We start from the raw sequence: 15,643 nt of genomic DNA on the forward strand, positions 1-15,643 counted from the left end.
CACCATTCAATTAAACTATGACAAAGGATAACTGAGTCCTTGGTATACTGAGATGGTTAGTAAGCCAACAAGTCTAATTGTACAAAGTTTAATTATGCTTTATGAAAGCCTTCCCAAATATATTGTTTGATTGGTTCAATCAAACAATATATAAGAGTTAATGTGAAAATAACTGCCATTTCTCTTGTCCAAAAGGTGGAATAGAGCCGGTGTTACGAGGTCTGTTGGGGACGGCTGCTGTGATAATGAACACAGACAAGCTACTGACAGACGAGGTGACAGAACGACTTGTGGTGATAAACATACCAGAGAAGTTGGACCTGGCCTCACTCAACCTACAGCGTGGCAGAGATCATGCACTACCAGGTGAGACACAGGGATGAAATATCCATGCCATGTTGGCCAATAAGGTAGAAAGCCCTTGTTCAATAACATGAGGAAACACAATACATCCCCTGGACAAGACTGGTGAGTATTGTACTGTGATGTGGTAGTGGGTGTTTAAAGGAAAACGATGAAAGATGGGAGAAGATGGGCGAACAGGAGAGCAAAATGGCAATATAAATGGAAGTAATAAAATAATTGGTAAACTAAACCAGATCATTTCTAGTCCCAAATTTGTAAGATTTACAATTAGGTCTATTTATTATGGCGTTCTGTCACTCAACGCATTGCGCTCATCCTCTTTTTGTTTCAACACTACATATGGTCTTTGTTGGCAGACATTATTTCCATTAATATGCACATACCTGAGAACATGTACAATGAAATAATCGTACTTGATACTTATCCGAAACAATATGATGAATTCAGTTTTAGTTTCCATTCACACCACAAAGTACATTTCTTTGAGATACTCACATTCTTCATTGTAGGCTGCATTGTAGTAAATTCGAGAGGGTGTTGGATGAAAGGTATTTGTGTATGTAATCTGATAAAAATGTTCTGCATGAGAAAAAAGGGATAACAAAGATATAAAAATAGAAAATATTCTTGATAGTACAAAGGAAACAGATGGACTACTACTCCAGAACATCTTCCATGCCAACTCCTAAAAGCATACCTAAACAGATACCTTCAGCCTTATTCCAACACTATGTCCAGTCCCCACAAGTAACAAAGGGGCAGCTATTACACTACTGTTACCCTAACCCTGATACACAACACTGGCTGTTTATCAATCCACGTTTTTCTCCGTTGTTGCGAACTCTTTTTACGTCATCTTTCATTGCCAAGTATGGTTCCAATCCAAAGAACACAAGTAACCAAGAACGCCAAAAATACCCGGAAGTGTTCTTGATCCACCACTTTTATCAAGGATGCATAGGATGGTGATTTGGCCAGCGAGAACGCATATGATTTCCCAGAAGTCATTGCAAGATGTCAGGAGAGGCGGACAAACTTCATAACCAAGTTTTTACTATTCATATTTCAGCTAAACGGTAATCGAAAATCAGCGTCTGAATTAAAAAGTGACAAAAAATGGGCAGTGTAGTTGCTGAAAATGTGCTTATTTTATTGATGAAACGGCTAATTTGGAAATTTGCGCCGACTTTTCGATAACCTAGCTAGCGAGTCCAGGGTATTGCGCAATAGCCAAGAAAACCCGCATCTCAATTCATTCTCCGTCCTCGCGGTCTTGCAAGACGTTCTTAACGTTCTTCGGATTGATAAACAGCCACTATGTTTATTAATGATTATCACACTACTGGGGGGGTATTCCAGGTAGCGGGTTTAGTGAAAACTTTTAGTTGTTTAACCCTGAAAAGAGGCATACTTCGGCTTTTCCGTTCCAGAAAGAGAGTTAACGAAAACTTTTGGTCAGTGCCCATTAGGGATGGGAAGATTCACCGGTTCGCATCGATGCATCGGCATAAAAGCTCACAATGCTATGGCCCGGATCAAAAAAGTGTGCACCGGATACAATGTGGGATGAATCGCGATGCATCGTTTCTAACATTTTTGCATCGGTATAATCCGATGTATTTATATAGAATTGTGTGTAGGCGAACACCATTTAGTATTTAGAAATGTGACCAATGATTCATGACCAATAATTTTATATTTAGATAGATTCCTCCTCTCGCGCTCTCATCTCCACTGATGTCAGTGGACGATTCTCGTCAAGTCTCTCGGCCAAGTTTCGCGCGAGTTGGAGGCGTGTTCGGGCGAGTGTTATCAAGGTGAATTACACGTTCCTACCAATTGCAATAAATCCAAGGTTTGGCAACACTTCGGATTTTACAAGAAAGATGGGCAATTTGACAAGACCCATGCAATTGTCAAGATATGTCGTGCTGCTATAAAGTACACAGGGAGCAAGGCTAATTTAGGTAGTCACCTGAAGAGGCTACATGGTATTTGTGTGGAGACGTCTGCCTCCCCCTCGGATTCAGCTATGGCTACAGTCAGTGGCTAGCTCCACCGGTACCCCTAGCAAGAATAGGAAGCTATTCTCCGAGAAACAAATCCCTGTTGTGTACAACAAAGTAAGACAAGAGATAGCTGAGTCATTGAGAAAAACCTTAAAGTAGGACGTATGAGTTCAATTTATGTTGCAATTTATGTTATGACTGTTTACAGCAGCTTGTGACTGCCAGTAATAGTTTACCCTTTTTTACATTCAGAGAACACAACAGGAAAGAAGGACTGGTTTAAGGCAAGGTCCAGGCCTGATGTTATTTTATCTTTTGTCAGAGACTGCTTAATATGTGAAGTAAACCTTTCACTTGTTTAGTTAATTGATGATTTGCTGTCTGAAAAATAAATCATTATGTACCATATTAAATTGCATAGCATCATATTCTTTTGCATCGCATCTCATTGAATCACATCGTGTCGAATCGCACTGCATCGCAATAGGGGTGAATCGAATCGTATCGCATTAGTAGTTGCTTTTATGTATCTTTAATGTATGGGATCGTTGCCAGTGCATCGAGATGTGTATCGCATCGTCCTCAGTGATGGAGATGCACATCCCTAGTGTCCATGGTAACTTACTCTGTGAACCTAACCTGCTTGCTAGCAGGTTTTCCATGACAAACTCTGCGTTTCTACCTATCCCCTCCCACTTTCTGAGCCTGATAGCGTTGGCAGACATGGGATATCCTTTCCTGGTTCAGCCGACTGATCTTGAACTAAATTTAATTAGCTTCATGCAATTTCACCTTGAAATGTTAACCGTTTCTTAACTTTTGTCCCAAAGCTGACCAAAGCTAATACTCTGCCCTTTCTATTCATTCGATCTCAGCAGTTGGTGTGTAGCAGAGAGGATAGAGAGACTGACTATTAACCTTATGCTCATGAGTTCAAATCCCCATTCAGCCTATTGTTGTTGGCCAAACATGAAGTAGTTTTGCTTTCTTGTTGTCCAACTCTCGATCTTCTCGTGTACATGTTTATAATATTTTGCCATTTTGCGGAGGAACCTGCACCTCTGCTTGCAGCTATATTTGAAATTGTATTTGGTCTTCTTCATTGCCTACAAATAGAAATCCAACAATTGGTATATATTGGGTCAATATTGGCCAAACAACCAAAACTAATTCGCCTATGGTTTGAAGAAAGATGGGAAACTGAACAGTGTATTAATATTAACCAAATAATGCCAATACCAATGGAATTACAGTAATTTGACTATGGGTTAAATCAGAGCAAGAATGGTCAAAGTAAGGTTAAATAAAATAATAATTTAATCATATTGCAAATGAATGAAATCAATAAAGGTTAACTCTTACCTACTCTACCATGATTATTGTAAACCAGAGATAGAAAGCAAGAGGTGAGGAAGGAGTAGGACAAGCCAGAGCTGATGAGGTCTCAGGAGATCAAGAATCCACAGAACAATGCTTCACAATTCCTTTTATACCCAAGAACAACTAATCACACCACAATCTTGACCCTTATCAACATATGACTAGCAATGCTACAGTAAGTTACACAATGTGTGAGAGTCATCAAGTTGAGACTCCATCCAGTAACTCCAGATTTTATCATATGAGAGGTGGGGGCAGGTTGATAGCCTTACAAGATCAGCCTTTATTCTTCTGCCCTAAGTACACCATCTCTAGCCTGGTCCTAACCAGACTCTCGTACATTTCATTTGTACAGAGTCTGGGCTCGCTCCATTGACAAGCGTTAACTTCCTTGAAGGCGGGTACTCTGTTGAAGTTTAAAACAATTGGATCTGCCCAGAGCCACTCTGATCTGCCATAACCAATCGCTAGCGTTCGCCTTAGCCAACTCCTTCAAGACTAACGGAGCTAGCTGGAAAATCAAACGAACCCCGTGGGGATCAAAGATTGTTTTTGCTCCGGCTTTAACTTCTGGATATTCGGCAGTGTTGCCACAACGGACTGAATGGCTTCGCTCGCATCTTTCTCCGCCGTCATTACGGAACTACAACACAAACTAGTGCACAACATCATCGTCATCGTTCTCAGCCACTCCCTCTGTTCGCTGATTGGACAGGTAGAAAATTAACCGGAGACATCTGACTTACGTACCTCATGCCCAGACCTAGTACAGAAGCAAAATCTAAATTGAGCGGAAGTACGTAGAAGGGCAGAGCCAGGCTACACCATCTCTTGATCAAAATAGAAATTCAGCAAATTCAACAATTAATATTCATACAGGCTATTGTTCCTACAATTAACATCACCTGTGACCATGCATCCTCTTGTAACTGGTGTTCTAGTAAATCTTTTTCAAGATTAGTGTTTACTCGTCTACCCTAAGTAAGCCTACACCATCTCTTGGTCAGTTTTTGGCACTTTCTTCATGAGGTGCAGTTTGTACAACTCATTTACTTGTAACTGGGACTACATGAGATAACATTTAATTTCACAGTTCCACATGCAGAATTCACCTGCCATTAAATGAACATCTCACTGTATGCAGCATCCATGCTCTGTTCAACAGGGTCAGAATGTGCAAATTGTTTTTTATATTAATTATTCTCATAATGTCAGTGTAACTGACAATTTCACTCAAGCCTGTAAATAAAAGTACATGGGGAGAGAACTACCAGTAGCTACCATACATAATTCTCTGCATCCATTTCTGCAGCAGCAGTCAATGTCTCTTCGTCATCTTAATCATCTTAATCATCATCCTTTGATGAAAAGCATTCTGTTGGGGGAAACTGCTACTACAAGTTGAAATAGGCACCAATTGATATTTACTTTGTATCATGTCGAATATGATTAAAACCAAGGTGACGTCGAGGCTATAATCACAGGCGTATAGCCTAAACAAAATATGCCTTACCTGTTCGTAGTTTGTCTTTATATTTAATATAACATTGAACATGCTATTTTATTAAGTCCACCACTTTTTCTCCTGTAATATTAACAGTGGGGTTAAATGTTCAATGTATGGACTGTCAATGCATTCAAATATATGCATTGACTCTGCAGACTCTTCTCAGAGTAGAACCACTGCTCCTCCGCGTTGAGAGGGGCCAGTTGAGGTGGCTCGGGCATCTGATAAGGATGCCTCCTGGACGCCTCCCTGGTGAGGTGTTCTGGGCACGTCCCACTGGGAAGAGGCCCCGGGGAAGACCCAGGACACGCTGGAGGGACTATGTCTCTCGCCTGGCCTGGGAACGCCTCGGGGTCCCCCAGGAAGAGCTGGTGGAAGTGGCCGGGGAGAGGGAAGTCTGGGCCTCCCTGCTTAGGTTGCTGCCCCCGCGACCCGACCCCCGGAAAAGCGGCAGATGATGGATGGATGGATGGAAATTAACATTACATTTATTGGGAATACAGAGTAGACATTGTTAAGGTTGTAAATGACTATTGTAGCTGGAAACGTCAGATTGTTGATGGAATATCTACATAGGTGTCCAGAGGCCCATTTCAGTAACCATCACTCCTGTGTTTCAATGGCACTTTGTGTTAGCTAATCCATGTTTATAATTTTAAAAGGCTAATTGATCATTACAAAAACCTTTTGGGATTATGTTAGCACATCTGAAAATTTTTTGCTGATTAAAGAAACAATGAAACTGGCCTTCTTTAGACTAGTTGAGTATCTGGCGCATCAGCATATGGGGGTTCAATTACAGGCTCAAAATGGCCATAAACAAATAAACTTTCTTCTGAAACTCATCAGTCTATTCTTGTTCTGAGAAAAAGGCTATTCAATGCGAGAAATTACCAAGAAACTGAAGATCTCGAACACTGCTGTCTACTACTCCCTTCCCAGAACAGAGCAAACTGGCTGTCCCATTCCTCTTTCAAATCTGGTTAGAGCCAGGCGCACAACTGAGGAAGAGGAGAAGTACATGAGTGTCTAGTTTGAGAAACAGGTCCTCAACTGGCGGTGTCATTAAATAGTACCCACAAAATACCAGTCTCACCGTCTACTATGAAGAGGCAACTCTGCGATGCTAGCATTCTAGGCAAAAAAAAAGCCATCTGTAAAGCATGGTGGAGGCAATTTGATAGTCTGGGGGTGCTTTGGTGGTGGTAAAGTGGGAGATTTGTACAAGGTAAAAGGGATCTCGACGAAGGAAGGCTATCGTTCCAATTTGCAATGCCATGCCATACCATGTGGACGGCGTTTGTTTGGAGCCAATTTCTTCTTACAACAGGACAATGACCCAAAGCACAGGTCCAAACTATGCAAGAACTATTTAGGGAAAAAACAGTCAGCTGGTATTCTGTCTATGGAGTGGCCAGCACAGTCACCGGATCTCTACCATATTATGCGCAATAAGTGCCCATCAAGCCAATCCAATTTTTTAGATGTGCTTCAGATTAATTCAACAAATTGACAACTAGAATGCCAAAGGTCTGCCAAACTAGGGTAGTGGTAATGTAAATGATCAAGGTAGGTGCTCAGTCAGCAACCCATTTCTATTTTCTCTCATAAAATCAAGGTAACATTACAATAATATATTTTGAGTTAGTATTATTAAATAAGAGCGACATCATGTACTATTTGTAATTCAGTATGAGAGAATTGGTCAGGAGTCCGTGGTCAGAATAACTTTTCATTCCAAATGTTTGAGGTGTCATGGACAGGTGATTAATGCCTTTTGAACTCCCCCAGAAGTAGCAGGTTCTGTAAAACGGGTGGTTGCATTTGAACACCATTATTATATCACTCAGACACCATTTGGCACCTGTATACTGTCTTGACACACACTTGCTTATTAAGAACACACACCACTGTGTATAATTCTCTTCACTAGGTTATAATGAGTGGAGGATATTCTGCGGTCTTAGCAGAATAAAGACTCTAGACCATCTGAGAAAAGCTATACGGGATACAAGTGTTGTAAAGAAGATAATGCAACTTTATGGACACCCTGACAACATTGACGTGTGGCTAGGAGGACTCGTCGAAGATTTATTACCTGGTTCTAGGACTGGCCCACTATTTTCATGTTTAATTGCAAAGCAGATGAAGATGCTTCGTGATGGGGACAGGTAGGCTATTTCGGAAATAAAACTAACACATAAAAAAACTAAATATAACATATTGTCGTTATTCAGTTCTTCTTTCCACACATTGGCATTATGGTAGTAATGAATGACGATGTACAGCTGTTACGTAAATACAAGAAGGAGATATTACTAGAACAAGTATATATTGTGAAGCCAAGTTGCTAATAGGTTATTGTTATCCTTTTAATTATACCACTGATCCACTACAAAATCTAAGTAGTAATTTATACTCCAAAGAAACAAAATAGTTTCCAGGTGACCAGGGGTTAGGGGTGGAACGGTACGCTGAAGTCACGGTACAACAGAGGGAAAAGCAAAACTAACCAGGTTCCTCTATGAGCGGCGTGTGAAGGGCCCCTAAACATTTAAATATATTAGTAAATCAGAGTAAATTGACATTTATTAAGTTTACTTCTTGACGTACTTACATTAATTGAAAGTGCACTTGAAAGTATTGCAAAGTATACTTTGAGGTACTTTAGGAAGTATACTTCATGAACTGAAAGTGCACTACACAGGTTACTTGAGAGTATTCCAAAGTATACTTTGAAATACTTTAGGAAATATACTTTATGAACTGAAAGTGCACTACACAGGCTACTTTACAGTATTCAAAAGTAAACCTCAAATACACTATAAGTGTACTTTAAAGTGTACTAAATGACCTAAAAAGTGGGCCAATTCAGTTTACTTAGTACAAAAATTGTATATAAATAAGTACACTTTTAGAACACTGCTAGTATACTCTTAAGTACCATGATAATAGTATACTTTTATACTAAGTATACTTACAAAATAAACTTGAAGTATACTTCTTTTTTGTAAGGGTCTCCATGGCAACCAGCCTAAAAGCACAAACGCCGGCAAACTTTTGACTGGTAGTGTACATGTTGAAGAATACAGGATCGAAGTGCGCAAGTGAGTTTTTCGCTTGTCGTCCGCAGTGAACGGACAGTAAAAGCACTGCTCATTCTAAAAAATGTTTTGTATTTGATTATGCGTAACTGCTCCATTCATCATCGTAACGTCTAAACAATTGGAATAACACACATATTGCATATATAAATCACAAGAATAAACAGTAAAAATACAAATAGTTTTTTGTATTATTGTTTATTAAATAAAATGATTTCATAAAAATGTTTACGTTTGAATTTTGGCAGGGTAGGCAGTGCCTACCCAGACTGCACGTCACTGCCCACAACTGCTGAACAACGCAGACACACAGTGCTTGTCTTATCCACCACTCTCTCGCCTGTACTACTGTAACTGAATGGGAAACCGAAGTTTTCCCAAACGTGCAATCTTAAAAAGGCCGGCGGGTCCTCTATCTCTCGTGGGTCGCCACCACTCGGCGTACTCGTCCTTAGTGCTGCTAGCTAGCCTATCTCTGACTCACGGTGGCGCCAATCAGAGCTTCAGAGCTACAGATTAGATGTCCCTAATGAACACGAGTATCTAACAGTAGTTCTGCATTAATTAATTTGCACGCAAGTTTTATTTATTTTTATACCGTGTATTCTCCGTGTAATTTCATGCACCGAACCGTGACGTACGGTTCGGTACGAATACATGTACTGTTCCACCCCTACCAGGGGTGGACTGAAACAATAATACAGGCTGGCATAGGGGGTTTAATTATTGGTCAAACAACCAAAACTATTCCCCTATGTTTAACATTAGAAGTGCGGAGCCACTTTTCCCTACTTATAGCGCTGTTAGGGGTTTAATTGACCCATGAGTCTACAGACAGGGGCATTGTTACTGACATGTAATGATCGGTAGATGGCGCTTGTTGCATGGAGCAAAGGCACGGTCTTAAAATTAACATGCCTTCGTCAATCTGTCATTTATTTCTGTGTTGTTAATCGGTGATTATTTCATTAGAGCGTTTGTTGTCTAGCTCTTCAATCAGTTGGTCTATAAATGCGTAGCCCGACATTATCAACATATTGTCGGCTGACAATGATCACTTCGTTGTCTCCAGTCAAAAGTAGTGTAGTGACCCAGGGAGTTTATGGTTAGCGGGTCAGCCTGCCAATAGCATATATTTAAACACAGGGACATCAGAAACATTCAAGGGTCTGATAGATCCAGTTATCCTGGCAAAACAATTATTGTTCTTTATTTAATGACAGTGCATGGTCCAAGTATTGCAAAAATGAGAGAAGTGTATTAGTTGGGAACTTCTAAGCTAGAAGCTACTATCTCTGCTTTCTCTCCCGTTTATCCTGCTCTCAAATGTTTGCTCCCTGAACAATACATTGTACTGTGGCTTGTGTGTTTACATCCACACAAAATGCAAAAACTCTAAACTAAACTAATTTCTAATTCGGCTACTGCTCATCGCTGGTGGAGCTTATGACCGTCGTGTTCAGACTTGTAGTTCGGTTCTCTTGAGTCTTGGATCACTTGGTCCGGAACCCACATTTTTGGGGGGCTATAGCCTACATTCAGTCCTGGTTCGCTAACAGAGCAGTCGCATCAAAGTTAGTTTTCATCAAATCAAACTAAGTGTGAACACACCCTTAGATGTACTCATAGTTTTTGATTTACCACTGGAATTTACAACTGTCCTGTCAGGCTACATTTGCCCCAGTGCAAACGCTAAGGAAGCACTCTGTGAATAGGGCCATCAGCGAACTGCTCAATCCGCCCCCATCTCGGCTACAAAAACCACATATTTGTTATGCTTTTCCCCGCATACAGACTGCCCGTTAGACGCTCCAAACCGGTTTTGAAGCAAGTGGCTCATCACTAGAATTGTGTAAGCTACTGGTTGGCACTGCACTGTGTGTTGTCCAGTCTATATTATCCTGTTGCTAATGTTTCTACGTGCACTGTAAAAATGTGTAGGTCTTATTTAGTTCTATGTAATTTCTGTGTTGTTTCATGCAGCTTCTGGAGGAACGTAACATTCATGTAATTGATTACATGAATAAATTATCGGTGCGGTCTTTAGGAGGGGGGATGGGATACCCCACTTACCAGACAGCCAGAAATGTAAACTGAACACACTAAAGATGTGCTCTGAATGTTGACAAAGCTATTGGGAAACCTCTTGAAGGGCACTTTACTTGAGGGTTAGATGAAAACAAATTGAAGTTGATGCAATTGCTCTGTTCGTGAACCAGTTATACTATCTGGGATTTGAGTAGGCTAATATAGGTACCATATTTTTCTGAAAATGAGCCGCATTTTATATAAGCCGCACCTCACCAGAATGGGATCTGCTGGTCCAGAGCAAAAATGTATGTGATTGGCCATTTGTATTAGCTAGCATGACTGACTGATATGAATTGTTTATATTTTTCAGGTTCTGGTGGGAAAATGAAGATGTGTTTACAGAGCGTCAGAGGGCAGAGCTTCAAAAGCACTCTCTCTCAAGAGTAATCTGTGATAACAGTGATGTGTGGGAGGTTCCTCTTGATGCCTTTAGAATGAGGAAATACCCAGACAATTTTCTCTCATGTAATGACATTCCATCATCAAATTTGGAGGCCTGGAGAGAGGTTCCTAGTAAAGGTAAGACAAGTCTCCTTTCATAATGTATTTTCTATTTTTAAAGCTGCTCACAATGTGTTGTAAGCAACAAATACAACTTTTAGGAACCTATAATTTTGTTTGATCTTCTCCAATAATACTGTAATCAAAATATTGTATTTAAGTTAAGTTTACGTCTGACATTTGACAGCAATTGTAATAATTGTTGACTGAGATTTTATAATACTAGGAACTACTGGAACTGTTTAACTATTGAAGCTCCCTCCAACTACGTGAATAAATACACAATTAATATATTCAGATATATATGGTCTGTATGTAATTTTGTTTTATTTCAGCACATGTACACTGTGGCATACCAGGAAAGATAGAGCATGGCGATTACATACTTTCATCCACTCCAAACAAATTAGTAGCTTTGTATTCTTGTTACCATGGTTATACTTTAAAGGGTAATGTAGAAATTGTCTGCACAGAAAACGGTTGGAGTGGCCAACCACCTCAATGCTCAGGCAAGTAATCATGTTTTATTGCCTCCAGTGTATATGTTTGTGTCTAAAAGTTAGCTTGTTTAAAATACCTTTAGGATTACAAAAGGAATTCTTCACCATAGAAAAATAATCAAATTAAATCTCATCAACATTTAGACATTTAGCAGACACTTTGATCGAAAACATTACACTCATAGTTTAGAGACCTGTGCACTTTTTGTCCTTGATTATCTGCTGCACTTACTCAATTAGCATTACAGAGGTCGGTGCCAAGGGATTGTCTTTTACCAGACACAGTGTGACAACAATAATATCTGTATTAGTGGAATAACATCTCAATGAAGCAAAATAATCAAGGGTTGTACCATAAACTATTATTTTTAATTATTCAACTTTGTATCTGTATTTTGTTTGTTGTGATTGTTGTGATTGTATACATTCTTTGTAATCAACGTGCCATTCACTACATCAGGGGTCCCCAAACTTTTTTCTGTGAGGGCCAGATAATTTTTCCTTTCTTTAATGTGGGGCCCGGTCGGTCTGTAACAGTAAATTACATGGGCCGGAGTGACTACCAGTATTATTGTGGAGATGTTATTATGATTTTAAATGTATTTATTATGCTAGATTAGTTTATTATTTTGTTATGCACGTACATCCGTACATATCAAGGGATATATATTGTATTAAAAGAGCATTATGAATATCGTAATGACTTTTTTTCATATTCATTGCTATTGAAATCAAAACATTTACTTACTGATGCATATAAATCAGTGTAAACATATATATATTTTTTTTTTATAAAAAAAGTCTCTGGCATTGTTCAGAGGGCCAGTCCAAATGCGTTGGCAGCCCGTATTCGGCCTGGGGACCCCTGCACTACGTAATGGGGGTATTTCAGGAAGCAGGGTTAACCTATTCTGAATTCAAACCGTTACTCTGGGTTGACTGACTGAGCTGTGAAAGTTGACGGTTTCAGAAACGGTTTTTTTGTAATTGTGCCCCCCAAATTGATATCAGATTTTCACCCATGAATTCTGGGACTTTTTTACTTTACTTTTACTTTATATCTTTCATACTTTGTTTGCCAGTAAGGACATAAATTAGGTCTTAAATTGCAATCATAATGGTCTTCAAAAAGGTGTTCAAAATGTTTTAATTGACCTTGAAACCTGCTTGTTGAAAACTGCAACACCCTGAAACTGAGATCCCAACCAAAAACCAATGTTGTTGTTAATCTTGTGTCTAAATTAAATAAGGTTCCGAGTAGTAATGATACTTAAATATAGCTGCAAGCAGCAATGAGGTGGCCAAGAAGGTCAAATGTCCATGAAAACATTTTAGACATCCTCTGAAGAGGGTACATGCAGCAAGTTTGGTGTGAATCCATCAAAGATTTGCTGAGATACGACCCAACTTCCTGTTTGGCGGCTTAGCTGCACATTTCGATTAGCTGTACCGGAAAAACGGTTTCGAAAATCAAAAAAACGTGAAAAATTTTGTGAGGCTTGGTCTGAAGATGCCAAAGTTGGTGAAGATTGGACAATAGTTGTAGGAGGAGTAGAGAAAAAACGTTTTTTTCATTATTTCAAAATGGCGGCCGCATCGAATTGGCTGGTATCACACGTTATCATGTTTCACACACAGGATCTCCCAAGATATCATGAGACAAAGGAATCACTTAATAAAGGCAAATAAATGAACAGTTATTGGCCAAAACAAATGTTTGCTTCCTGCAGCCACTCTCGGTGATCACATGACACCAAATAGTTTGGACATCCTCAGAAGAGGGTTCCGAGTCAACATACCAAGTTTGGTGTTGATTTCTGAAAGATTTTATGAAATATGACCCAACTTCCTGTTTGGTTGCTTTGTTGCCGATTGTGATTGGCTGTACCGGACAAACGGTTTTGTAGGGCTGTCCCCACTCAGTCAACTAGTCGATTTTCTGGTCGATATGCTCTTGGTCGACTAAGATTTTTTTAGTCAAGCTGCCGTATGGCAGTGTGAGATCTGATTCCCGCTTGTGTCATCATTGCTGAATTAACTAAATGTTCTACAGAAATTGTAGATTATATTATTTAAGACAAATAAAGCAACTCTAAAAATATATAATTTAAAAGAAAAGGTGTTACTGTTTTCCCTTTCGTTAATCTGCACTTTGTTTTGGTTTGGTTTTTTGCACACGGCACGAGCACAATTGGCTGCCGAACTCTGCCATAGCCTACTTTGTCGGTGTTACTAGTCAAAATGGCAAAGAAATCTGTGGTATGGCAGCATTTCATTAAAGTACATTTACAAAGTACCGGGTGACTCGAAAAACGTTGAATGAAAACTCTGCCAACAACGGTTTATTTTTCATAGTTCGACGTTGAATATGATGTAGCCTACCATCTGAAAAACGTAAGTTGGCCTAGCCCTACTTCGCTCATGCTAACGCGCTGGGTTGAAAAATGAATATGCCTATTATAAGAATCACATCCAAATCGAATGACATTATCTTCTCCGGCCAAGACAACACAATCTTTCTCTGTTGCACCGTTCCCCACTCAGCTTCTACGTAAGTTTGCATGCTGAAAGTTTTCAGGCAGTGATAAGCGCGCTCTGATGATTTGCATGTTAAACAAACATTATTTGTAATTTGTAGTACATTGTAAGAGATACTAAATACCATCGACATTCGGTTACAACAGGACTGGTGATACAAGTCTTATTATTAGTAGGCTATTAGCGGCTGAATCTGCAATGTCCAGCAGCCATTGAGTCAGATCGGGAAAATGTTTGTACGTTTTTTTTTTTTGTGAAAAAAAAAAGCATTTCAAATTTCGATTAGTCGATTTTCAGACGTTTTAGTCGAGTCTTGGTCGACCAAAGAAAATCTTAGTCGGGGACAGCCCTACGGTTTTGATAATCAAAATTCCATTGAGGATTTGAGTGAGGGTTGCTCTGACGATGATACATGCAAATTCTGGGTAAGATTGGACAAAAATTGTAGGAGGAGTAGAGTAGCAAAAAAATGTTTTTCCTAAATCTTTATTGTAGAGAAGAATCCAATATGGCGGCCGTTATAGGTTCTTGAGGCTTTTTTGTTCCTCATGAGGAGTAAGGCATATGTACTAAATTTCAGAATTTTGGGACTTAAGGCCTGCAAATAGCATCACTTTGAAAATTGACATATTGGGGCGTGGCTTGTAGCGCCACCTATTGTCTCACGTGGCCCATGTTTTGTATGGTAGTTACTAATGCTATGCAGTTTCAACATGCCAAATTTCACAACTTTTTAAAGTGTTGCGCCGCCTCCTTCAGCCTTGTGTGTCTCATCCACAGTGTGTTGCTCACCGGCTTCAGCTGGCTGCAGTGTGTTTTTTCTTTGCTTCCTCTTCCTTCGCCTTGCAGAGCGTGCAGTGTTTGTGCGAGTGATTTCTGTGTGTCCCAGAATGAGGGTGTCCAGTCTGGGTCAGTCTCCATCATCTCATATGCAGGTTGACCTGCAATAACATGATAAAGGTTTTAGCTTCATAACATGGGACCAGAAGTGTTACTATTAGTCAGAAATTATACTAAAGTAAGAGTACATATGTTACCGCCTATAAGACGATTGCATGACATTTAAAGGTCTGATTGACTGGGTTTTTGGGGTATTTCACACTGTTCCTTAAGGTCTCTGAATAGGGTATGTAACATTGGTTGGGCTGAAAATGGCCCTGTTGAAAATGGTGCTGTTCTATGCCCCCTGATACATCCTCTGAAATTTTCCCGGGAAAAACGGTAGGTTTTCTCCTTTTATGGTATGCTCATGAATATATACATAAGCTGCGCACTGATTGGTTGGTTTACAACAAGTGAAGTTGCGGAGCAAAGACGCAACACGGCCAACACTCACTGAAACAACGAAGGTGGAGACTTGAAATAAAAACGTACAAATAAATCTATTGTGTCTACACAAAACTGTTTTCAACAGATTAACTAGATATCATTTGAAATTATTACGTTAGTTGTTTCCACTTCTGTTGTCGAAGCAAACTGGATCGACTTAGGTGGGTAGAACGTTACAGCTTAGCAACCATTATCGTGATTCAACTCAGCTTCAGTTAGCTAGATAAAAAATAACCTGCCAAAGATCTGGACATACATGCACCGTGAATTGTAGATTTACATGTACGGGTTATTTATTCGAATGAAACACAGTCAGGA

At 39.7% G+C, this 15,643-nt stretch overlaps 1 protein-coding gene across 1 annotated transcript in view; it reads left to right on the plus strand.

The window, feature by feature from the left end:
- The window catches only part of tpo (thyroid peroxidase), a 59,716-nt gene extending 47,602 nt beyond the window's left edge, over positions 1-12,114 (plus strand). The window contains exons 9-12 of the mRNA XM_062470275.1: positions 196-366; positions 7,196-7,433; positions 10,768-10,976; positions 11,294-12,114. Coding sequence (XP_062326259.1) covers positions 196-366; positions 7,196-7,433; positions 10,768-10,976; positions 11,294-11,475 — 800 coding nt within the window. The 3' untranslated portion in view covers positions 11,476-12,114. The remainder of the gene's footprint in view (positions 1-195; positions 367-7,195; positions 7,434-10,767; positions 10,977-11,293) is intronic.
- Positions 12,115-15,643: the final 3,529 nt, after the last annotated feature.

The sequence above is a fragment of the Osmerus eperlanus genome, chromosome 9 (assembly GCF_963692335.1).
Source record: "Osmerus eperlanus chromosome 9, fOsmEpe2.1, whole genome shotgun sequence".
In the NCBI taxonomy this organism is placed as follows: Eukaryota; Metazoa; Chordata; class Actinopteri; order Osmeriformes; family Osmeridae; genus Osmerus; species Osmerus eperlanus.